This window comes from Plasmodium malariae (genome assembly GCF_900090045.1).
Source record: "Plasmodium malariae genome assembly, chromosome: 2".
Classification (NCBI taxonomy): domain Eukaryota; phylum Apicomplexa; class Aconoidasida; order Haemosporida; family Plasmodiidae; genus Plasmodium; species Plasmodium malariae.
The window spans coordinates 732361-760298 of record NC_041776.1 but is presented as its reverse complement, the minus strand read 5'-3'; the positions used below and the strand labels follow the sequence as shown (position 1 = coordinate 760298).

Genomic DNA, 27938 nt, shown 5'->3' with positions numbered 1-27938 from the left:
TACGGACACCGAGGATCGAACTCGGGATCTCCTGCGTGTAAAGCAGGCGTCATAGCCACTAGACCATGCCCGCTTAATTAGTATTAAGTTCCTTCAGTTTTATCTTCCCCTTTTATTCATATAATAAAGATTTCACTTCTTTCCCTACAGATACGTATACTTATATATATATATATATACATATATGTGTATGTATACTTATACATACCTTTATTATAATTTACATTTTTAAAAAATTCATTCCTTTTTACATACATGAATTCATTATTTATATAAATTTTTTTCGAGTATGGTGAAATATTGTTTTAGAGAAGAATAAGGATTCTTTTTCAATAGTAGAGTTACTTTCATAACTGAATTGAATAAATTTAATTTACAAGCGAAACCATCAACAGATATTATATAATTTACTTTCTACTATCCTATGGTCCCATAAATGTTACATGTTAGTAATTGTACACGAAAAAAAATATTATTCTGTACTGCCAGAAATACTTTTTTATTAAAAATAATATATTTTTCAGGAGAAAATGGGAAAAATATGCATATTTCCTTTGAGGCGTAATTGCTGGTGGGGTTAAAAAAATATTTTGCCGTTATAATAACACTAAAAAAAAATGTAATAAAAAAAAAAAAAAAAAATAGTAGGTATTATAGGAATAATTTTGTAATATTTTCCTGATCTTTTGTGATAGTTTTTAATATCTTGAAAGTTATATTTTTGAATTTCCATTTTTTCTGTAAAATTTATGTATAAATTACTCACGCACAAAATTGTCATCCTTTTCACTTTTTTTTTTTTTTTATATAATAATTATCATATTAGTATATGTTGTATATATACATATATGTATAAATGTAAGTTTACGTATATATATTATATAGCACTAAATCAACAATAATTAGGGCATTTTAGCTTAAGACAATTATGCGTTTTAAATGCTTACAGGGCATGCTACATATAAATCTATCACTATCAAATTTCATTTGGATACTATTATAAGGTCTTAAAATGCAATATTTTTTAAATGTAAATTTTGTATATATATACTTATGTGCTTGTGTGTATGTATATTTGTATATGAATATGTATGTATTATGCTTATATATATATGTACATATCCTTGACCGAATCTATATTTATGTAGGATATTTTTGCACGTACAAATTTTCCACATCATCCCAATTTTTACAGCCCTTCTTGAATTTGCCTTAAGCTTAAAAAGCATTTTTATAATTTTAAAAAAACTTAATTCATTATTATTTCAAATACGCAAAATAGCTGAACTTGAGGTGTTTTTAAATATATAATGTTATCAGCATATCCTTTTTTTAGCAATATCTTATTGATATATATTTAACAAAAAACCCAATAAAAAATATATATATAAGCTCATATATTAAATCTAAAAATATCAAAAAGTTGAAGTGTTCATTTTGAAAATATTAATAAAACTACTATTTTTCACGTCATATACTTTTTATAACTTCAAATAGGCATTTAAGAATGCATGTAAAACTACTTTTACCGTATATCATCAAATAATAAATGTAAATTGTAAATTTCCATAATATTTTACATATGTATATAAAACTTATAGGAAATGTATTATGTCTTATTCTTTTTTTTTTTTTTTTTTACTTACTAATTGTATTTATACAGTGAAATACTTCCCATAAAACTTATTTCGAAATAAAAAAGTTCATATCATATGCTTAGCTTATGTAAATACACAAAATGTAGCAATTACCATAAAAGTTGAAGAGTACAGGCAAAAAAGTTTAACCTCAAACAGGTAATCGACCTTTTCCATTGCAATTTTGTGTCTTTGTTCAAATTAAATTAGTTTTATAATTAAAAAAATTAATGGTGTAATATTTTTTTTTTTTTTTGTTTTAAATTAAATGTAAAATTTTAAAATGTAACTATTAGTTCATGGCACAGATGGTATTAAAAAAAAAAAAAAAAAAAGAACTTTCATTAAAAAACTTTATTAGTTTATTCTCCCATTATTCATATGTATATATATATGTATGCACATATAAACATACACATACCTATACATGTATATCTGTGTTTTTTGTAAAACTTTTTTGAGACTTTTCCTTTGTTTTTTACGTGTCACATACATGTTTTACTACTTCAGAAGTTAATAAAATTTGTCACATTTATTTTGTTTCCCTTTTTAACTGTCGTAGCACATGTAAGACCTTACATATAATTTATTTCTATATATCAGTACATCTGAGCATATATATATATATATACAAGTATATGTGAATGTATATGTGTGAACATGGGTGTATACATACACGTATTTGTTTACCAATATTTAGTTATTTATATTACACAACTGTTATATTTAAAAAGGGGAACTTAATGGAAACATTACTACACTTTTGTTATCATGACACTATTTTCCCTTTTCATTCCTTATTTATTCATTTTTATTCATTTTTTATAATTCCTTTTGCATGTTTTTACCAATTAGTAACTTGACACACAATTTTGTCATTCATGAAACTTTTATTTATATACATATAGATTCGTCATTTTTAATGAAGATAATAAAACCACTCTTAATGTATGAACTGAAGTATTACACATCAAATTTTTTTTTTTTTTTTTTTATTGCTTACATCAAAAGAAAATTACTTGTGTTAGAGAAAAGAACAAGTAACATGAAGAAATAAAAATAAAAAATGTTTGACTTTCATTCTTTCATTTAACTTTTTTTATTTCACATTTTTAATTTTTTTCCTATTTATTTTATAACACTATACTACATTGTGTTTATATTGTGTTATATTACATGATAAATTATTATGATTTATTTAATTTTATTTTTTAAATGGGGTGTTTTGTTTAATTCTTTTTAATCAAAAAAAGGTTGTTAAGAAAAACTAACGAAAAAATTTTAAGAGGAAAAGAAATTTACTCAAATCATTTTTTACACAATTTTTATTTTAACGTAAAATTTTTTTTTTTTTAATACATAATGTCAAAGTGTAAAGCTGAGCATATGAGATTATCTCATTTTTAAGTACTGTATAAATGCTTTAATAACAAAGCATATCAGTAAAAACGGATTGTAATTTTACGTAAATGTATGTACATACATATATATTTATTACGTATGTATATATACGTATTGGAGTATTTTATTTTCGTTTTTTTGCTATTGTAAATTTTATTTTTTTTTTTACACAAAATCATTTTTATAAAATTATAACTTTAAAGGAGTATACATATACAATATGTGTACATATATATATATTTGTACATTTGAAATTATAAGTTGCAAAAAGATTTTCAAATGTACAAGTGAAATATCGATTTCCAAATTTTCACGAATAAATTATTTTTGTTGTAACCTTATAACATGTGTTTATTTTTTTCTTTTTAACATTTCCCTATTTCCCCCTTCGTTCATTTTTAGCATATATATATATACACATGTAATATACATATAGTAATATCTTGTACTAATCAATCAAGTACTTCAAAACTGAATGAAATTGTGAACACTTTTTAATTATGTGTTTAAAATTTTAAGGATATGAATGAGTGCATATATAACACCATTTTTTTCTTTTTCACGAGGAAATATTCTATATTGTTACACGAAAATATACAGTTTAATGCCCACAAAATATATAAAGGAAACATAATAAGCAATACTAAAGAAGCAAATTAAGAGGACCAGTAACAGAATTAAACAAGTGAAGTTGTAACAGAATTAAACAAGTGAAGTTGTAACAGAATTAAACAAGTGAAGTTGTAACAGAATTAAACAAGTGAAGTTGTAACATAACGAAACAAGCCAAGTTGTAACAGAACTGAACGAACGAAGTTGTAACATAACGAAACAAGCCAAGTTGTAACAGAACTGAACGAACGAAGTTGTAACATAACGAAACAAGCCAAGTTGTAACAGAACAAAATGGGAAGAGACATTAAAGAATTTTATAACTTAAGACGCAGGAATACTGAAAAAAAGAAAGAAAGAAGTTCAATCGTTATAAGGAACACTAGAAACAAAATAACATGTAATAATGGCGTTCTTAAAACAAGCGCGTCTAATTTTTTAGACAAAAATTGTAAAAATAAAGATGGATATAATTCATGCCCATTAATAAACTCTTATAAGGTTAAATCGCAAAAAAAAATGAATGAGCTAAAAAAGGACTATGTATCATGCGATGAAAAATGTAAAAGTAAAGATAATGGAAAACCATCAGAAGGAACCAATAACGTTAATATAGATGATAAAAATAATAAAAATGAATACACAACGGGTGAACCGCGAAATATTGTAGATAAGAATGGGAAAAACAAAAATAAATATTCCATTTTTTATGTTGTTAAATCATATATGTCTGAAACCTATGATAAAAAAGAAAAAATTAATAATCATATTCATTTGGCCTCAAATAAAGAATATATTCTTATGTCGAAAGAGACAAAAAATGACAATGAGAAATTTGATATTAACAAGTATCATTTAAATAATTCTGAAAATGAATATACATGCGATGTTTTAAATAAAAATATGTGCTTAAGGTTATGTACTTCTAGTAATAATAACTTTTCTAGCAAAAAATGCAGCACCAATAGTATAGTTCAAAATTTCAACTTAAATAATGTTATCCGAGAATATAAAAACAATAAGATGCACAAATTTTATGACAACAAGAATTGTAACAATAAGGAGAGTGATGAATATAATTATAGTGTGAATGAAAATATCATCAATGCTAATTTAAACGCATTTGGAGATGATCCTTATTATATAAAGAAAAATAGCGTCAGTTCTATGAATAATAATAAATTCAATTATATGAATAACATTTATGAGCACGATGAAAAAATGAATGAAAAATATTACAATAAAACTCCTGTATATATGAATAAGAAAAATTCTATATATCATCAATTTGGAAAAGGCATAGAAAACCTTACCAATAATTTAAACAGTGAACAAGATGATTTACCCTCTGCTAAAAATATCAACACTCCAAATAACCTTAACATATTAAATGAAAAAACTCAAATAAAAAGAAGAAATTATATAAGCGATGAAAACAAAACCTTTTATCCAAAATGTTGCCTCAACAATTTCATAGATGAAAAAAAAAAAAATCTTGGTATGAATTTTTATCATTCAAAATTTATTAATAATAAAGAAAATTTTCAATTGTCGAATAATACGAATTATGAAGATATACGTAAAAAGGAAAATAGGGTTATTCACAACAAAAATTTCAATAGTAAGTCACATGTACAGAACACTCTTTATAAGTACAGTCATAACGATGCTCAAAGTAAAAATAATAATGTTAATGGCAGTAGCAATGGTATGAATAATGGTACTAATAATAGTACAAATAATAGAAATAACAAAATTGCGGAAGACACAATAACCCCTAACAGCAGTGGTAAACCGAACAATAATGACATCAAAGTGAACATACCTAGAAGTGATCTCATCAAACAAGCTTCGAAAAACATTAGTTGCGAATATAAATTTTTTAATAATGTATCAATGCGTATACCGTATAATAATTATGAACAGGAGGAAAAAATAGGACGTGGCATTAGTAACCATAGTAGCAGTAATAATATATACCATGAGAACAGGTACAGTGACAATTACAGCAACATTCATAATATTCAGAAGAAGAGTTACTCCATTAATCATAATTGCAATAGAATCTATAATGGCGACGATAGTTACAATGATAGTAACAGTGATGATGAGGATAACAACGACAAAGATAACAGTAATGGAGATGATAAAAATAACAGCGACGCAAATAAAGACGTTAGGGATGGAGGTAAAGACAGTAGCGATTTAGATAAAGACAGTATCTATGGAGGTAAAAACAATAGCGATTTAGATAAAGACAGTATCTATGGAGGTAAAAACAATAGCGATTTAGATAAAGACAGTATCTATGGAGGTAAAAACAATATCGATTTAGATAAAGACAGTATCTATGGAGGTAAAAACAATATCGATTTAGATAAAGACAGTATCTATGGAGGTAAAAACAATATCGATTTAGATAAAGACAGTATCTATGGAGGTAAAAACAATAGCGATTTAGATAAAGACAGTATCTATGGAGGTAAAAACAATATCGATTTAGATAAAGACAGTATCTATGGAGGTAAAAACAATAGCGATGGGGATAAAGACAGTAGCTATGGTTGTAAAAGCAGTAGCGGATATGACAAAAGAAACAGTAATTATCATAATAGAAGTTACTATGAGGGGGAGCATTACAGAAAGAACAGAACTGACGAAAGAGACTATAACGAAGAATCAGTCAAGCAAACAATGTGTTATGATGAAAGGCCCCTTCGTAATGAAGTAAGTAATTTGTATGATGAAATTTTGAATAAACACATTAACAGTTCAGATGATATCAAAAATAACTTTTCTTCAGATGAAATTGAAAAAAAAGACCATCAAAATAAATGTAAAGAAAAAAATTTATACTCAAGTAGTAATAATATAACTTTTCCTATCCATAATTTATCAAATAAAAATGATGTTTACCATAATTGGAAAAAAAATAATTATCATATATTTGATTCGTTAAACGATATAATACATGAGGTTAAAAAAAAAAGCAATTTATTTTTAAATAATTATAAGAATAAAGATATAACAATTGAAAATAATGTACGAAAGAACAAAATTTACAATAACTCTTTCTGTAGTAAAAATAATATCAACAACCTTTCTACCACTCTTCCTCCAGTATATGAAGATAGTAATTTTAAAAACAGCACCAATACAACATATGTGAACAGTGATGTACATGAGCAACAAAGAGCTAGTAATCATTCAGCAACTTTAAGATGCGCTTCCCATTCGGAAAGTAGAAGTAATATTTACAGCCCGGAAAAATATAATGCTAACTTTAAGTGCAACATGTACAGGCATAATTACAGCGATGACAATAGTAACAGAAGCAGTGGTAATATTAGTGGTAATATTAGAGGTAATAGTAGCCGCAGTAGTAGCGGTGGTAGTAGTTGTAGTAGGAGCGATGGTAGTTGCGGCACTAGTAGCAATTATAATAAAAAGCATAATCAAATATATTCGAATAGCAAATATGATGATTTTCATAATGAAAAAAATAAAAATTTTGTAAAATGTTGTAGTATCAACAATAACAACGTCAAAATGCAAACTATAGCTCCACCATCCTTACATGATATTAATTCAAATACAAATGCTAGTAACTCTATTCGTATTCTTAATTCGTCCGACAAAAGTGTAAAATGTAATAGGAAAAAAACTTTTGAGTTTGTCAATCATCACCCCCCTTATCCAAATATTATAGAAGAAAATAATTTCGAAGAAAATTTTATAAAAAATGTACAGAATAAAATAGATAGTAATTTGATTCTATTAATAAAAAATGAAGTAAATAATTATAATACTATTCCTTTCAATGACCGTTCAAAGGTAAAAGATAAATATTTTGTTGACAATCATAACCAAGATGATAATTTAACAAATAACGAAATATGCGATAGTTTGAATAAAATAAATAAAACTAAGATTCTACATCATATGATAGATCAAGATAGAAGACCTATGTCAATTTTGGAAAACTCTTTTATTAACTCAAACATTAATCTAAAAAAAGAAGTACCCAAATGGGATATGAACATGCCTATATCAAATGGTTTAAGTGGAAAAAGTAATTTATTCAAAAATAGAAATATATTACATAGGAATAGTATTCATAGTATAGAAAAAGGAAATAATTACCATATCAAACAGAGTGATAGTGCACCAGGTAATTTTAATTATAATATGATATCACAAAAAAATTATGTACAAAAGGGTGAAGACAAGAGAACGTTATTCATTATGGGAAATGGTAGTACAAATCACAACTCTCTAAAATGCACTGCACATGAAAATAATTATATTTTATTAGAAGATGATAAGGATGAAGTAAATAATACTAATTCAAATACATATGAACAAATTGGTGTTTTTAGAAACAAAATGTCTAAAAATGTAAATACCAATTTAACTAAATACTACAAGGAACAAAATTGCTATGAATGCATAGAGGATTCAATATCATTTAATAATGAAAACACCAGTGAAAAGGAAAGTAGTTCGTCTAATATAAGATGCAGTAATAATTTTTCATGTGATAAAGACATTAAGCTTGACACGTATAATTGCTTATATGGATCAACTCCAAACAAACAATTAAATACAAATAACAAGGCAAATGTTCTTTGCTTAAAGAGGTCGAATAAGGATCATTTGTATATTGACATTAATGTGCATAATAATGATTTTAGCAATACCCCCAATGATGCTGTCACTGCTACTTTTTCCACAGTTGCTGCTACTTCTTACGTTCCGAATGGTATTAATGCTTGCAGCAATGTAAAAGAAGGAAATGGAAATAATAACTTCAAAGACAGCAGTAACAGCAGCAGTAATGTCAAATGCGGCGGTAACAGTAACAGTGGCAGCGGAAGTAAAGATTCATGTTGTGCTGCTTCTATAAATAACAATAAAAACTGTGGAAATAGCTACCTTACAAGGAGCAAATCATGCTATGATATTCAGTGCAATTATTCGGAACATAGTATTGACTCTATATACGATGGAAGAAGGAATGAAATATATGAATATGACTCAGTAATGGGAAGAAAAAAATTGAAAAAGCAAAAAAGACCAAAGCTGATACAAATATCAAGAAAAAAACGAAAAACGAAGTCCCTAAACGATATAAAAATTAATTATTCATTAAGTGAAAGCAAGCTGATGCCAGAAAAAAAAAGAAAAAAAAAATGCATTAAGGGGAAGAGTGCAAAAAGTAGTAACATCATTAATGACATCATCAGCAATATCGTCAACAACAATGATGAAAATAATGATCTTCTTCCTTTAACTAATGAAACATTGGATCAGTCATTTCAAAAAACAAAGGAAGAACTTCATCCTAGTAATGATTCAAATGTTAACTCAAACTGTGAGTTATCTGTAATAAGTGAATCTACACCAAGAGCAGCGTTGACAGAACATAGTGGAACCAAGTTAGGGGATTGTACTAAAATAAATAATGTAAGTATGATGGATTACTATAGGAATTATGATTCGGTTCAAAGTATTAAAGGGGATATATTAAAAAATGAAAAGTTCCCATTCATATTTTACGATTCTAATATTCGTAATTTAGTAATATATTATAAGGATGATTATACTGATGCGATTAAAAGTAAATATTTTTCAGCTCAACGATTTGGACATGCAACAGCCAAAAAAATTGCTTTAAACTTTTTAAGATCCTTAGGAATTAATCCGGATCATTTGGAAAATAATAATGTCTTTTCATATGAAAAAGATGCAAAAAGTAAATTATTTAATATGACCGTAGGAAAGGTAAATATAAATAAAGACGAAAATTCTAATGTTAATTATATATATGATAAGAAAAAAAGAAATGTCATTGTTTCATGGATTAACAAAAATAAAGGATATACTTTCAGGAAATTTTCGACTCAGAGATTTGGTTTTGATGTTGCCGTATGTCTATCTATTGATTTTTATAAAAATTTGGGAGGTTTAAAAGAAGAAGAAGAAATACGAAATTATATTGATAGAATTAATTCTAGTTTTAAAAATATTAGAATTCTAACAAGTAAAAAAAAAAAACTTTTTAAAAATAAGGTAGCAAAGGGTGAAGACTTTTTAGACATATGCACAAGTAGTTATGAAAATATATATGATTGCAATAACTCATCCTTTTTTTTCCTAAATAATGTGAGGTTTAATATAGAAAATATGAAAAATCAAAGTATGTTTAATGGAGTTACAGTTACTACTTACAAATTTCAGAAATATACAAATCTATTTTATATAACTAATCAATTTTATCAAATCCTGGAAAGTAAATTAAAAAATATTCAAAATGCTGAAGTTAAAATAAATAAGATTTGTTATTACGATTTTTTTTTAAATAGAACCTTTTATTTTTTATATTTAAAATGTTTAGAAAATGTTAAATCAATTATATGTGATGAAAATATTCAAAATTTTATCAAGATGTATGAACAGGTTAAGAATGTTAATAATCTATCTTATCAAAAAGTGCAAGATAGAATTATTAGTAATTACACTAATAATCACAAAACGAACTATTTTCAAATTATTGACCATTATTGTGATAGTGAGATACATAAAAATTATAGCAATAGAAATGTTAATTATTTTATTAGTAAGATAGACTATTATAGAGATGATGATATATTAATGAAAGGATACTACACGTCTGATGATGCTACAATTTATGAAATTTTGTTCCTATCAAATGATTACAAAAATGTATTAGATGATGAATTTTATTTTACAGACCCTATCAGTAATGTAAATCACAACAAATTAACTCCAATGGACAATACACACAAAAGAATGACAAGAACAAAAAAGTATAAAAATAGGAAAAACTTTCAGAATTATCATTTTTATTACAATAATAAAAGGAAAAATATGTTCATTGATTATGACAATACAAATGAGGGAGAAAATGAGATGCAGGATGACAAGAAAATATTCATGAGAAATAAAAAAAAAATGACGAAATACAAAAAAAGGAATAAAAATGTTATTAAAAGGAAAAATATCCTTATATCAAAAAAAATTCCTATCATGAGTAACAGAAAAGGAAAAAGCCTTTATGAGGAGTACACGCAAGGGGGATATGAAGAAGGGACTAATGAGGGGGAATGTGAACGGATGAACGAAGAAGACAATGAAGAAGCCAATAAAGAGATTAACATTCAGCATAACGAAAGAGACAATTTTCAGATTAACGAAATTGGCAATGTTCAGAATAGCCAAAAGGACAACATTCAGATTAACGAAATTGGCAATGTTCAGAATAGCCAAAAGAACAACATTCAGATTAATGAAGAGGACAATAAAACAAATTGCAGAGAAATCAACATCTGCATGAAAAAAGAGGGCAATAAAGAAGCCTGTAAGGATAACAGTACATGTATTGGTGAAGAGCACAGTAGAGTAAGTCGTAGAGGAGCTAAGAGGGGAGCCTATAAAAAAATAAGAAAAAAAATAGGCAAAAGGTTTGGTAAAGGAACCAAAAAGCGGGTAAGTAAACGGATCAATAAAGAGATAAACCGAGAATCCAATAAGGGGACCTATAGAGGGGTCAATAAAAGGGTTTATAAAAGATCCAGCAAAGGGACGAACAAAATGGCAAGCAAAATGACAAGTAAAATGGAAAACAAAGTGACAAGCAAAATGGCAAGCAAAGATCTAAACAACATTTCCTTTTTAAGAAAAAAAAAGTTCGCATCAACGAATAAAAATATAAACAGTTTACTTATGAAAGGAAGGAAGTATATATTATGTTATAATTACATGGGAAAATTTCAGGTTAAAGTATTTAGCGCAGATATATATGGGGCTATGACAGCGCAGAAAAAATCTGTTGCATTTTTACAACAAGTTAAAAAGGAACTTAAAAGTGATGGAAAAATTTTATATAGTGATAACAACAACAAAACAGCATTCGAAATAACAAACTCATTGATGAAATCTGTTCTATTAAATCCGTTAGAACAACAATCCTGCTCACTAAACAACGGTGATAGTATAATTCTTACTGATCCTATTAATACAATTGTGAAGAAGAAAAGAGGAAGGAAGAGAAAAAATCCATTGGTAATAGTTGATCAAAGCTATGAAAAAGATTTACATTGTAATCAACAAATTGAAGATGGATATAACAACCAGAGAAACTGGGAACAAAGATACTATTCGTATAAGAAAGAAATGGAGAAAGCGAGAAATGCCAGTATACAGCAATATGAAGCAAACGAAATGAATGCGCAAAATAGGAGTTACAAAGGCCATAATGATAATTATGGCATACACATTTCTAAACAAAGCAGTTACCTAAATAGCAAAATTAATGACTCTGCGGATGATCACATTGCTCATTATATTTATGAGAGTGAGCATATTAATAAGAATGAGTCAACAAATAGAGTTAACAATATTCAAAGCACGACGTTAAAAGCTAGCGATGGTTCCTTTGGTGAAAGCAAAATTCCTGACAATTGTGAACAGCATGATGTAGACAACTTGCAAAATGATCTATTGTGTAACACTAGCTGTTTTCAAAATAAAAACAGTTCAACAGAGGATATGTATGCAAACACTTCGTTTAATGGATCCTTTAGAAATGACTTAAATGAAAATGTATATGAAGCAAAGGACGACAAAAATATTTCTTCAAATAACGTTGCGGAAACGTACTATAAGATAAACAGTTTTGAATGTACAGAAGAGATAGTACCCAAAAGTTATGCGAAAACATACAGCTTTGCAACAGAATATGAAATGAATACCACTTCAGTTATCAGAGAAGAAAAAATAAACAGCACTATAAGGAGTGAAAATGAAGGTGAAAAAGAAAAAAAGGAATTCCTCAATGCAAAGCAAAATGAATTGAACCTGGTTCATGTAATGAATCTTGACATTCATAATGGTAATAGTAACAATAATAGTAGCAACGACAAGAACAGTAACGGTAACTACAACGATTACGGCAACTGCAGTGGTGACGATGACAGTAACGGTGCGGCAAGAAAAGATATGAACAAGTTAAAGGGCGAGAAAAATATAGTGGAACATGTTAAAAAGGAAAGAATAAACTGCCCAAATAGTTTTAATAAATTAAACCCAGAACAAAAAATAATTAAAGGATATATGACCTTAAGGAAGGAACAAGGAATAACACCAAATGTAAAAAGAGTATACTCACTGTACGATTTATACAATAAGATTATTAACGAATGTGACTACACTGATTTTTTATCACAAGGTATCATACAAAAAATACTGAAAAACAAGAATGAAAGACAAAATGAAGATGTTCTTACACATTATCATAGTAAACGGTTAATTATAAAAAATAAGAAAATAGAAAATATGAAAAACGATCATATACAAAATGTGAAAATAAATAAGTACAAATTAATAAATAAGGAAATAGAGAGAAGCTGTGAATACATGGGACAAGGTAATTTGGGAAATATAATGGAAGTACAAAATCAAAGAGACACAGAGAATAAAAACAACAGAAAAATAATGAAATTTCCTTCGAATCAAAAAGGACAAGGAGAAAAAATTAACAAGATTAGCACTTTATATAAAACGCGTAATTTTTATAATGACTGGAGTGGACTAGTCAAATATTATACATCAAAAGGTGTGGTTAAAATACCCAAAATATGTGTACATAAATTAGCTAGGAAAAAAGGCTATATGAAACTAACCTGCATAATTTATAGAGGAAAAGGAGAATTTGTTTCCTACTTCTTAGAAAGAACAAATAAAAAAGTTAATGATAAGAACATAATAAAAAATGAAAATGACGACAATACAAACGCTAATTCATTTACACCTTATAAGAACAATGAAAAATATATCTACACCAGATTTAAAAGTTATAAACTCGGTAAAACGGGATCGAAGGAACAAAATGTTCAAGCACATAAAAAGTATTTTTTAAGAGAAAAGCAAAATAATTCCATTTAAGAATATATTTTATTTTAAAAGTTTGGACTTTATTTTTTTAAACAACATATAACAGTACAAGGTTATTAATGGTATACCTTTTAAACTTTTATTTTTTTTTTTTTTTTTAACGTAATCCTACTTTTTGAACCACAAATTTTTGTTTTTATTTTATTACATTTAATTAATAAACATGTGCATACATGACAGACTTTGTCCTTGAACGATTTGTGTTTTACAATTCGTGTAATTCCTTTTCCTAAATTTCGCATATATGTAGTTAAAAATAGGTGCACATATACATTCACATTCTTATAGCTAGATGTATAATTATATTTATATATAATTAGCACAAGTAACAATTTATCCCAGATTAAAAAAATGACAAAAACCAAAGTGTTTGCAACTATTACTCTTGAAGTTGCTGAGTAGTTGTTAAAAGGAGAATAAGAGAAAAGCTTCAATTAATTTTTAATTTAAATGGCTTTGATATATTTTTGGTATATATTTACATATATATATATATATGTTCATGTATGTATTTATGACATCGTTTTACCTATCTTGTTTTTCCCTGCATAAATTGCTCATGGCAAAAGAACAAATATAAAAAAATAAATAAATAAACTGCATTCTATATAAACGTGTAATTTTCAATCATTATAATTCTTTTAATATTAATAGCATGCATGATTTTATATTTTGTTTACAAGTAACTCCTTTTTATTTTTAACCTTCTAAAGGTTATTATTTTTTAATATTGAACTTTTTATGCTTATGGTAATTTTATTATATACTAATAAAATATATAAAAATTAAGCTACGAATGTGTTTAGACGAATGTTATCAACGTCGATAAGTATTTATATATATTTATATATATGTATTACCTTTTAAAGTAACGTTTAAGAAATACCTTAATCTTAAAATGCTTAATACTCAATGCGTACTTTTGTTTTGTTTAATTTTTTTCCGCAATTATATGAAATGTAGTGTTGATAAGTTCAAGGCATTTTCCATGTCACCTATACATAGGTATGACACTTGCGATATTATAGCTCTAATAATCAAAATTAAAAATAATTATTTTTAGAGAAATTTACACATATTCATATTTTTTTTAAGATAAATATAAGCAAATTTTTTTATTTCTCTAATACAAGTTCCTACTGCAAAACAAAATGAGAAATGAGAAAAGAACAGTAACCAACTGAATTTTCTGCATGCACAATATTCAGTCTAAAAAATGAACTTTCCTTTTCTTTCGCTCATTTAGCTCCACACGTTGGTCACTCAGCGTAGGTATTTCGTATATATATATATATATATGCACATGGGGGATTAATGTACATTTATGTATTCATTTAACTATATACGGGGAAAAAACATTAAATAATATATTAATATTTAAAAGCTGCAAAAATATGTAGATTTTATATGGTTTAACTTTTATTTTTGTGTCAGCTGGTTTAACAATTTTTAAGCAATCACATTCATAGTACTACAAATAAAAACCGTGAGATATATATAAATTTTTATGATTAATTAAAAGCTTTTCCTATATGTGATGATATATATAAAAACGAAAAAAAAAAAAAAAAAAGAGAGAAAAGGAGGAAAATTTTTATCTCTTAAAAAGAAAGACTAGCGCCTTCTGCATTTCCTCTACACACAAACATGTCTTTCTTCATTGTCTTAACTTGTAATGAACTTGAACCATTTGGTAATACGCTTATTGCATCAACTCCTTCTAAATCAAAAGGATCATTAACTTTTAGTGGTATTACCTATCATGTTAAAATTCATTTTTAAAATACGTAAACACATAATATAAATAAAACTTCACATGTATATACAAATAAGGAAAATAAAAAATATATCCACAACCATGAACAGAAAGAAAAAAAAAAAAAAAAAAAAAGAATTTCACCAACAGAAATTTATTTAAACAATCTATAAGATAATATAATATAGATATAATACTATTGTTTTTATTCTTAAATCTTACATTATTTCCTTTTAAAAAATAGAAATTTACTTTTATTGGGAATGAGTCATTAAAATGTGGTAACAAAGTTATCACTCCCTTTATGTCCTTTGCCTCTTTGAAAAATTGGCAAAGACCTGAAAAAAATAACTTTTTGTCCGACTAAAAGATGAAAAAAACGAAAAAAATATTAAAATTGTAAAAAATATAAAAAGGTAAAATAGGTAAAAAAGATATAAAAAGTTGATGAAATAAAACAAAAGAAAAGGGAATATAGATTAACGACTCGGTAAATTACAGATGGGTAAAAATTAAATGGATGCATTTTTCAACTTTCTTATTTTCGCTTTATTTCTAAAATTGATACTTGTAAATTTCTAATTAATTCTGACTTCCCACTATTACTTGTAAATTTAAACTCTGCAACAGGCTTTGTTGGTCTTATGTACAGTAACGCATTTTCCACTTTCTCTTTTTTCCATACAATAAATAATGATCCATTTGACGCATTATCAAAAATTAAATAAGCTCCCTTTACATCTGTCATTGTGTATAAAATTATGTGTAAAATATTACCTGCTTGTTGTTTTCGTTTTCTTTTGTTATAAAATTACATAAGAGAGTAAACAATTTTCTTCTTCATATATTCATATAAGTGTACACAAATGTATAATAAACATAAGAATTTTTTTTTTTTATTTAAATATTTATATAAAAATTTTTATAAAAATTGATATGTACATATAAAAAATCAGAACAAATACATCTTGAATTAATATGGAAATGAAATTTTCGAATTTTAAAATTAAAAAAAAAAGAAAAAATAATAAAATATATAAATGAATAAGTAAACAAATTAATGAATAAACAAATAAATGAATTAATGAATGAATGAACACACATAAGGCGTTCAAATTTTAGAATTAAAAAAGAAAACATTTTCAAATAAGTTAAGAATTTTCCTATTAGCTAAAATGGAAATTCACACACATTTAAAGCCATTTTCAAAGGAATACAAAGTTTTGTTCTGTATACCTTTAAGTAGATATTTATATAAGGTATTTGAGTATGCATTTACAAAAAAAGATTTGCTTATTACATCCAGAAATAAGCACATAAACAAATGTACAACTTCAATTATTTTTTTTAAATGCTGCTAAAAGAAGTGTGCACGTCATAATTTTGAGTCCTCATATTACATTTACTTAAAATATTTAAAAAGTATATATCAGATTATATTTTTATATTTTAACACTTCTATAGACAATTATTATTAAATTTACAAAATGAGCACTTGCGCAGTTTGCCATAATGTGTAAAGTTTGTTACACATATATATATATATATACAACAACAAATGAACATACAGGCTAAGCATGTAATTGAGTACGTATATGAACATATATATATATATACATGCTCATCAATTTGAAGCTGCATAATCTGCTTTATTCTACATCTGACGTGTGCGCAAAAGTATATACTTATATACATTTACTTTATTTTCAAAAATTCGCTTTTTACATATATATATTAATTTGCTCATTTTATACCTCTATTAGTAGAGAAGGTTTCTGAAACAAATAAAAAAAAAAAGGAAAGAAAAAGAAAAAGAAAATGAAAATGAAAATAATTGTCAAAATTAAGTAATTTTTTAAACTCCTTGTTGTTATAACAATATAATGCATATATATATAGATACATAAAATGCGTAGAAATTTTTTATCCTTTATTCTTTCAATTTGAACGTTTTGTACCTTTTACTTGATTAATCACACTCCTACAGCAGATTGCCATTCTGTCGATTCACTATGGTAGAAGTAAAAATAGAAACAGAATTATATATATGTAAAATTAAAAAAAAAAATTTCTTTCGTACTGTTTTCTATGCTTCATGTTTTTATAAATTCTTATACTTTTTTTATAAAAAAAAAAAAAGTGTATAATACGAAAAAAATAACATATTAGTATAGACTTTTTTTTTTTTATATAATATGATATATATATGCAGGTCTATATAATAATGTTAAAATAGCAGACAAAAAAAAAAAAAAAGAAAAAAGGGGGAAGAAAAATTTGTTTTTTAAACATTTTTTCTGCAATTAAAAATTAGAATATTTTACAATTTCGTATTCATTTATATTTCATCTTCCATTATTATTTTTATATCTACAACGTTTAAACAAAAGAAAATTACATAAAAAAAAAAAAAAAGAATAATTGAAGAAAATATAATTTTGTTTTAAACAGATTTTTTCTGTAGTAAAAAATTTAAATATTTTTCATTTTCATTCATTACTTTAATTCATTTTCATTGTTATTTTTATTTTTATAACTGAAATATTTAAACAAGATAAAATGGAAAAAACAAAAATAAATATAGAAAAGAAAAAATTGTGTGCAAGTGGTAATTCAATACGTAAAAAAAAAAAAATAAATAACTAAAAATTTCCCGTATTTGTTTTCCTTTTTTTTTTCCAGCTGGCTAAATAGTTATCTTCTGTAAGTTTGTATAAGTAAAAAGGATATTAATATTCTGAATTGCCCTGTTGAGTTTTCATATTAATGTTCTTTTAACCTTCATGTTAGAGTTTACACCAACTGTTCATGTTGAAGCACACATGTTGATATTCGACTAATATATACTTGAATTCTTACATTAATTGCCTATGATTTTTCAACTCAATAAAATGTAACCAAAAATTTTTTCATTGTTAAATTATTTATTACACTATAAATTACAGAAGAACATACTATGTTCGTTAAATATAATACATTTGTAAAAACATACACTTCAGTATATACATAAATGGTATACAATAAGATATACCAAATTTACATACATGTATATATATATATATATATATATATAATACATCTAATATAATTCATATATATGTATATATTCAATATGATTATTTGGCACATATAGCTTTAATTATGGCTAATCCTTTTACTTAGTTTTTTAGAAGTTTCATAAAAAAACAATTTATGAACATAATATTTCATATGCCCAAGATATAATAAATATTCAAAATAATATTATTAAAAAATGTTTGTCTGTATTAATATTAAAAGCAACACACATTTTTAGGTATAAAAATTAAAAAAAAAAATTTAAATGAACTTAAAAATGATGAGTTTTTTTCCTTTTTTTTTTTTTTTTATTAAAAATTTTAATTTCACGTTATGGCAAAATTTGTTAAATAATAAATAATTATAATTGATTCATAAACAACATTTTATAAAGATAATTTTTTTTTTTCTGTTTTTTATTTTATTTTATTTTTACTATTATTTTTTTTTTTTTATGTTAGAAATTAAGAAATAGATTAAAATATACATTCACAATTGCAACTGTTTCCTCTTTTTTTTTTTTTTTTTTCATTATTTACAATTAAAACATCTGGAAAACATGAAAATGCATTTTTACGATATAAGAAAAGGTACGTATATATGTAACGTGTATATATATATATATATATATATTATGCACAGCTCATATATAAGGAAATCTTTTCTCCTACAATTATATAAGAACATTGGTAAACACGTAAAAACTGTTAATCAACCTTCTGGTTGGCAGCTCCCGAAAAGAACGAAGACCATTCTAAAGCCTCAATAATAAATAACTGCTTCCTTAAAGATATGTTATGTGGAAGAGTATGGTAAATAATAAATTTGTGAAATAAGGATATATATGGCTGTAACTGCGAGATATTTTTAACGGATGTAATAAATTTAAAATGCTTATCAAGTAATGTATTATAATTTTCGAATTTTTGTTTATCAATTAATTTTAGTTTAATTTCTGGTAAAGATTTATGTTTTATATTACTTAAAATCATTTCAATAGCTTCTTGTGTTATTTTTAAATATTGTTCATTCGATATTTTAACATCCGTATTATTACTATTGTTGTTATTGTTTTCATTAGTGTTTTCCAAAGGGAAATCATCATTATCCTTAACACTTATTTTATCCATATTACTTTTTACCTTATTTCCACATTCTGCTACAGTGCCATTTCCTACGATATCCATTTTTTCAATTGCATTTTTATCTATATTAAACAAAACATTTAATTCTTCTCTCTCTTCATTACTTAATCCTAATCTATCTTTAAGTAAAAATTCATAATCATCTTCTGTATTTACTTTTTCAAAAACTTTTCTACAATAAATGGCTCGATCTCTAGCTCCATAAAAACCTAAATCATCAATAGAAAATTTTTTATGAACAACAAATGTACTAACCCAACTTTGTGATAATTCATCATAAGCTACACCTTCACATCTTGGTAACTTAGCTGCTTTTTTAATATGTGAAGTACCATTCACTTTCACTTGATTCCATCTATTTCTTGGTTGTATTTCTGGCAAATTGAACAGTTTTTCTGCTTGTTTTCTACAATTAATTGCTCTTTCTCTAGCATTTTCAAATCCATATTGACTTATAGGGAAATAATGTTTATGATATTTACCATCAATTTTCCAATGAGCTATCCATCTTTGTCTATTTTTATCAAAACATACTCCTCCTACTCTTGTTATTTGTGATACTTTATTTAGTACTTCTTTTTTTTCATCATCCAAATTTTTATTGCCCTTTTCCATTTTTACTTTATTTCTCTTTTTGTTTATTTTTTTTTGTACACCAATATCCATGTGTTTCTGTTCAATATCCGTACTGCTTCTTTTAATACCAGAGAAGTTCGAATCAAATCCTTCGTTTACTTCTTCTTTAACATTTATTACTTCTCCATGAAATACTAAATCATTTCCATTATATATCAAATCATCTTTCATTTTTCCACTATCATTTAATGAGTTATTTGATATTTGTTCTTCATTAGTACTACAAGAATCTCTCTTACTACCATTGATAACATATCCTTTATTGGTATCCATAAATGTATCCATATAAGTATTCATATTATTAAAAGCAATATCACTACTACAATTTTCATTATCTAAATTATTCCCACTACCCAAATTATCAAAAAGTGCTCCTTCTTCGACTGTAGTACGCTTATTATTTGGAACATGTACAATACTATTCATGGTTAACCCATCATCATTATTCATATATATCATCATACTGTTATTTTCTTCATAACATTCATTATGGCTATTATTTACACTAATATTACAACTGTTTTCAAAATAATTTGTGCTTATTTCACTTTTACTTGTGTTACTCGTGTATTTGCTATGATTTGTTAGTTCTTCATTAATACTTTTTTTTGTTTCTATTTCTGCACAGTTAAAGCTATCAACAAATTTATAATTATCATTAACCATATTTTCATGATTACTAATGTACCCTTCATTTTCATTATTCTCCTCATTTTCGTTACTATCGTCATTATCGTTACAGTCATCGTTCTCATCATTATCACTACCATCTTTATCATTATTGTTATTATTATTCTCATTATCATCGTTATTATTATTATTATTGTTATTATTATTATTATTGTTATTATTATTATTGTTGTTATTATTATTATTGTTGTTGTTGTTGCTTCCACTACTGCTATTTCCATTGTTCCCCCTGTCATTATTGTAATAATTATTATTGTGCTCTCCATTATTATCGCTATTGTAACCATTACTATTATTTCCATTATTGTTATACCCGTTACCATTATTCCCATTGCTGTTGTAACCATCACTATTATCACTATTTCCACTGTTATGAACACAACCAATTGGTCTCCCCTTACTTCCCTTCACATGATACTTACCATATATGGCATCCATTTCCAGGACATCATCTTTTTTCTCCTTTAAATTAGAATATATGCTAAAGAAATAATCTAAAATATCTTCTTCCTTACTGCTTTTACACAATTTCTTATAACTTAAATGTATATATTCTCTTTTAATTATCCACAATCCTCTATTTCCTAACATTCTTTCCACTTCTCTTCTTTGTGCACAAATTAATCCAATATTCTTAAAAATACTGTGCATTTTCATCAATATGCTATTGTTTAATCGCAATTGACTTATACTGTTATATTTGTATAAATGAAATAAAATATGTAACACAACAGAATAAAGTTTTTTTGCACATGTAAATATTGCTATATCACTACGAAGACAATTCTTCCTTTCCCTTTTAAACATATATATAAATAATTTAATGAACAAATTTATATAACAATTTCTTCCAAATTCTCGAGATAGTAACATGGTGCTACTATTTGGATCATTTATATATATACCTTCCCATTGTTCCCTCCCCTCATTACTTGACTTTCTATTCTCTGTACTAAAAAAAGGTACCTCTAAATTGTTCTTTAATTTATACTTTTTATCCATACAAAATGAATAAACATTATTATTTATATGTTTTATAAGCACATTTAATTCTTTCTTTTCAACATGTATTGATAGTTCTGATAATGATGATATTATTAACACTAATGATAATGATCTTAAGTAACTCTCTCTTTTCATATTATTATGCACAACATTCAAATCGCTACTTTGTGATGTTTCCAATTTTCTAATACGCATAAAATTTATGAAATGGTATACATCATCCTTAATTAAACGGTTGATATGGCAAGGTAACAAATTTTTCACAGTTAAATTTTCATCTACACAACTGGATGAAGTATTTTCCCCATCAAATGGTTGGATGTTGTAACTATCATTGGTAACATTAATTTTATCATATAAATTTATGTTTAACATGTTTAACTGGTTACTACTCTTTCTTTCTTCAATTATTTTCTTTATATAATCTTCATACTCACTAAATCTAAGGGCTAATATTTTACCTTTTTCTGATCCGTAAATCTCCACAGGAATTATACTTAGTATCAATTTTTGACTTAAATGATCAAACATAACAAAGAGATATATATTAAATAACTGCACATAATAACAGCCTGAATAATATTCTGCATCTTTCAATTTTAACTTAGAGGGAGTAAAATCATTTAAACCTAATCTATAATAATTAGAAATTTTGTTAATTTCTTTCTTAACACTATTTTTTTCACTTATTCCATTAAAATATTCATCATATATTAAGTTTGATGGGCCACAAAAATTAACAGCTTCAAAATACATTCCTAAAAGTTCTTTATTCTCTTTATTAAAATGTATATAATCCATCTTCTTATACAAATTCTGATATGAAACATCATCAAAACTATTCGACGCATTTTTATTTTGTTTTAATTCATAGTTATATTCAATATGTGTCTCGACCAAAATAACAAATAAGGGCAATTCATAACCTAAATAAAATTTCCCATCTATTGCAAAAGAGTACTCCAAATTAGTTGGAACATTTTCTAAGTTCAATTTTGAGTAACATTTAAAAAAGTAGAATAAATCTAAAGGTATACTAATAGTTCTATATTTATTCTCTTTAAGGTCTAATAAACTTATTTTCTCCAAATTATCATCTACCCTTTCTTCTTCCGACTTTTCCAACGGCAAAAAACTTTTACTCTCACTTAAATTATTCTGATTTAGCAAAATCATGTTTCCCACTATTGTTTTTTAATTTCCTTATTGTTATAATAATTTATATATAATATACTTATATGCATATATAATATACATATATATATGTATATATGTTGTACCTTACATAAATACCTTAGTATAAATGCAGTAAAAATGTAATTACAATATTAAAGAAAAAAAAAAAACTAAAGAGGAAAAATTTTATTAATAAAACGTACATTAATTTAAACAAGCATAATTAATCTGTTTTGCTTTTTTATTTATATATTTATTTGTCTCTCTGTTTCAAATTAATAAATCATGAAAAAATTTTAAAAACCATCTTCCATTATTGTGTTCAAAACATATGTATAATTATAATCACAACTGTAATTGTTTTTTGTATTCTTGTGTTAATACGCATACATGTAAAAATACATAAATATATATTAATACATATATATTTATAAATAAACAAGTTGCATTATACTCTTACTGAGCCATTTCTAAAATAAATTTAAAAATATTCGCAAATGATTAAAAATAAACTTAAAACATTAAAAATTTAATTTGTGTTATTATCTCTAAAGTAATAAATTCATAAACAAAATAATAATAAGTTTCAATATGTTAATATGTATACATATACATACATATATGAAAATACATTTATCTTTGTTATTAATACGAGTGAAGAACAATTATAAATATGTATATTATATATTTATATATATAATATGCAATTATATGTAGATCAATTATATATATTCTCTTATTACATATACATAATAATATATGACCATGTCATATATATGTATACATATATGTACGTATATAAATATACTATATGTAAACATTAACACAGATTTATTCTCATGCATTAACGACTATACAGTTCTATTTTATATAAGGTTGATGAGCCATTCGTGACAATAAAATTTTAAATACAAAAAAAAAAAAAAAAAAATTTATAAAAAAAAAACAAATTAATATAATATAGACAGGATAAATAAAACAAAAATATGTGTTCAATTATAATTAACTAATGTGTTTTACTTTCTTCATTTTCTTCCTCTTTTGAATGAATAGGTGTGTTTCATAAATATATATAACATATATATACATACAAATACATATAACCTATATGAAGAACTATCTACATATATAAATATTTACATATATAATTTTGTTTTTATTCTATTTTTATTATATTAATTTTTTTTTTTTTTTTTAATTTTATATGGTACAGATACACAACTAAAAGTTATAAATTAGTTAACATATTGAATTAATAATGTTAGCACAAATACTAGAAATACGAGATGGAACTAAAATTAAATAGTAAGTTAAAGATAAGGTGTAGTGTGTACACATATGTAAAACATATACCTTTTCAAATAAAATAAAAAGGAAAGGATACAAAAGCAATAACTTCAGAAATGTATATAATTAAATGTGTATATATAGGATTAAAAAATAAATATACAACAGTGTACATCTATATATAATCTTATATTTTAAATGTAATTTTATTATATTAATAAAATGAAAAGTATTAATTTCTTTAAAATGAATTAAAAAAATTCGAAAATTAAAACTTTCAGTATATATATAGACAATATTCTTAATTAATAGAAATAAAAAGTAAAGGCATAAAATATATAATCTTAAAAAAAATTAGCATACATTGAACGTAAGAATTTTATAATGGAATATTTTAAGTTAATTTAAAAAAAATTTAAAAGAATTCTCTGTATTAATATAAAAAATTCCCAAAATGAATGCATAGATATATATCTTCTTGTATAAATATATATATATTATATGTATAAACACATATATATTACTACATGTATATATATATACCTAGTATATATATGTATGAAAATATACTAAGCATATTTATATTATGTAAAGGTACTCATATATATTATATAAATACATATATAATCGTGTGAGTATATAAGCACATATATTCCTATATGTACTAATTATTTACACGTAAATATATATATTTAAATGTAAAAATAAATAATACATATATTTATATTAAATACATACAAATATATTTATAAAAATATATGAATATGTATACGTAAATGTATATGTTCACATAAATAAGCAATTGCATACTTATTTCAAAAATATCTAAAGCCATAAATGTGTTTTCGTATATTGTTAAATGTAATTAATGTAGCAACTTTCTGAAGTAGCATTCTAAAAAGGGTAAAAATATGTTTAATTATATGGAAAAACAAAATTCATAATTTACAGGACAATTCAGTGTATAGTGTATTTCACATAAAATTAAAAATATTATAATAGTAAATATTTATATTTGTTATACGAACATTGAAACAAATTATTTGAAAACAAGAATATGTGAAAATATTAAAAGCAAATAAGAATATCGATAGAATGAATAATTTCAGCATACATTCATATAAATCAAAATTTATACATATATATATATATATATATTTATATATGTTTTTTTTTTTTTTTTATATTATTTTGATATATATTTAAAATAAAAAAAATAAAAATTCAAAATTATTTTTATTTTTTAATTTTCTTTTTCTTGAAATGGTAACCACCTTTTGCTTTCTCTTCCATACATAAGATTCACTTTTAAATTACTAATTCCACTCAAAGCCTCAAACATAGCAAAATAATTTTCATTACTGCATGTTTCACAATGAAGTACAGTTACATATACGCATACATACGTACACTTACATTATGTATATATACATCTATTTATGTATATGGAAAAAAATATACATATATATATAAAAAAAATTCTTCATAAATATGTAAAAGCTCGATATATTCATTAATATACTTACTATTTAATAAATATTTTTTACATATTGTAAATGTTATGTATACATACAAAAATATTTTTATGTTCTTATTATATGTAGTAAAAGTTATGAAGTAAGCCCACTTATACTACTGATCTATTGCATTTTTAAAATTTTACGGAAATTTGTAAAAGCTCTATTTTATACTTCACCACCCTATTTATTATTATACTATTTTTACTTTTTTCAATTTTGTACTCATGTATATGTATATATAATATATATATATAAAAATATGCAAATAAACATAAATATAATATATATACATATGTAATATTTTTTACCTTTTTATAACTATTTTACATTTAAAAGAAAAGTAAAAGAAATTAATTCCTTCATAATAAATGTAATAAGTTCAATAAATACACAAAAATGTATATAATATTAGTTTTCCCCTTCTTTTTTTTAACAAAATAAATAATAAAAAAAAAATTATACTTTTTTCACATGTATATATACATTATTATATAATAATAAAATTATACCATAAGTTAAAAAAATTTTTTTTTTTTTTTTGTTTTGTAAAAAAAAAGTAAAATTTAACAAAAGCCGAATAATTATATATATTAACAAATTTTAGCCTTTTTTTTGTGTTCTTGGCTTGATGATAAAATATAAATTTTTTTTTATTATTAACTTGGGATTAAACAACGAGAAAAAAACTCGTAAAATGTTTGTTGTAATATTAAATATAATTTATTACAAGATCATTTAATAAAAAAGAAAGTGCAAAAAGAGGAACTAATTAGAAAAAATACTTTCTTACATAAATAACATGCAAGTTTTTACTAAACTAAAAAAAAAACCTTAAAAAATCATATTATATATATAAATATATATTTGTTTATGTGATAATTATTAGAAAAACAAAGATTTATTTTTTTTTTTTTTAAAATGGAGAACACATTTAAAAAATTTAGCAAGAAACTTATACTATTTGAGAGTTAACGTAAAATCCTGTTTGCTATGATGTGGTAACAAATAATAAGCTAATAGAAAATTCATTCACAAGTTGAAAATAAAAGTTCAAACTTAAGCGAGTAACACATATAAAATGTAAATGTACATATGTAAATATATATATGTATTTATATATGTATGTATATATATTATAAAATGAAATTATATTATCTGTATATTAACACAAATTTCATAGTAAACCATTTTACGCAGTTTACCATCACTTTTTAAAAAGTCTTTCATAATACAATAAAAACAAAAAAATTTTTAAATGTAACAGTAAAGGAAGAAAACTAATGAAACCAAATAAATAGCAAAAAATAAGAGAATATTTATTGTTTATATAAATATATATAATTTTCTGTTCTTACGTCAAATATATTTTTACTCAATATCTTAAAGTTTCGGTAATATTAAAATAAAAGTAATTATATATATAAGGCTTTTTTTCCACATTTTTGATCTTTTTAATTTTTTTTTCAATTTTATTGGTTCTTTTTTTTCTATTTGTTTACATACATCACTTTAAATTTATGAACAACTTAATATTCCTCACAAATTTAGTGAACCATGTATGTGGTCTTATAATTTCTTGTATTGCTATATTATAGTCCACCCAAGCCTTGTTTTGTATAAGTGGAGCTATCAAAGCATGTTGTATTATGTACTCGTTTTCGCATTATACACCTAGGTATATATCTATATTTGCTTGCTTACGGGTAGTTTGTTTACATATATTGCACATATTTACCTTTGTTAATGTTTTTACACATATGCATTAACGCAAAGGAAGAACCATCAAATATTGGTGTTTTTTAAGATTTACAAAAATTTTTCCTTTTGTTAGCTTATTCCATCTTTTACAAATTAAAAAAAAAAAAAAAAAAATTCGCAATCCTTATTTTTCTCATTTTGTTAATATGTAATAAAACCAGGTTCTTCTCAAAGAAAAATGAATTCATATTTTTTATTTTTTTTATAAAATTTTATTAAAAATTTGTTTTCAATATAACAATTTATGAGAAAAAATTAATATTTTCATAAATTTAAGGCTTTA

At 24.4% G+C, this 27938-nt stretch overlaps 3 protein-coding genes and 1 non-coding gene across 4 annotated transcripts; 1 reads left to right on the top strand and 3 right to left on the bottom strand.

Moving 5' to 3' along the window:
- On the bottom strand, positions 1–73 carry PMUG01_02025200.1. Its single transcript has one exon. It is a non-coding gene (tRNA).
- A 3871-nt stretch (positions 74–3944) lies between these two features.
- Positions 3945–13616, top strand: PmUG01_02025100 (conserved Plasmodium protein, unknown function; the record flags this gene model as incomplete). Its single annotated transcript, XM_029008733.1, has 1 exon — positions 3945–13616. The coding sequence occupies one exon, from the start codon at positions 3945–3947 to the stop codon at positions 13614–13616; it is 9672 nt and encodes a 3223-aa protein (XP_028860263.1).
- Positions 13617–15226: 1610 nt separating this feature from the next.
- PmUG01_02025000 (conserved Plasmodium protein, unknown function) lies at positions 15227–16129 on the bottom strand (the record flags this gene model as incomplete). Its single annotated transcript, XM_029008732.1, has 3 exons — positions 15227–15382; positions 15604–15744; positions 15950–16129. The coding sequence occupies 3 exons, from the start codon at positions 16127–16129 to the stop codon at positions 15227–15229; spliced, it is 477 nt and encodes a 158-aa protein (XP_028860262.1).
- Positions 16130–19145: 3016 nt separating this feature from the next.
- AP2-L (transcription factor with AP2 domain(s), putative) lies at positions 19146–23090 on the bottom strand (the record flags this gene model as incomplete). The annotated part of the gene is made up of 1 exon (XM_029008731.1): positions 19146–23090. One exon carries the CDS (start codon positions 23088–23090, stop codon positions 19146–19148), a length of 3945 nt encoding a protein of 1314 aa, XP_028860261.1.
- Positions 23091–27938: the final 4848 nt, after the last annotated feature.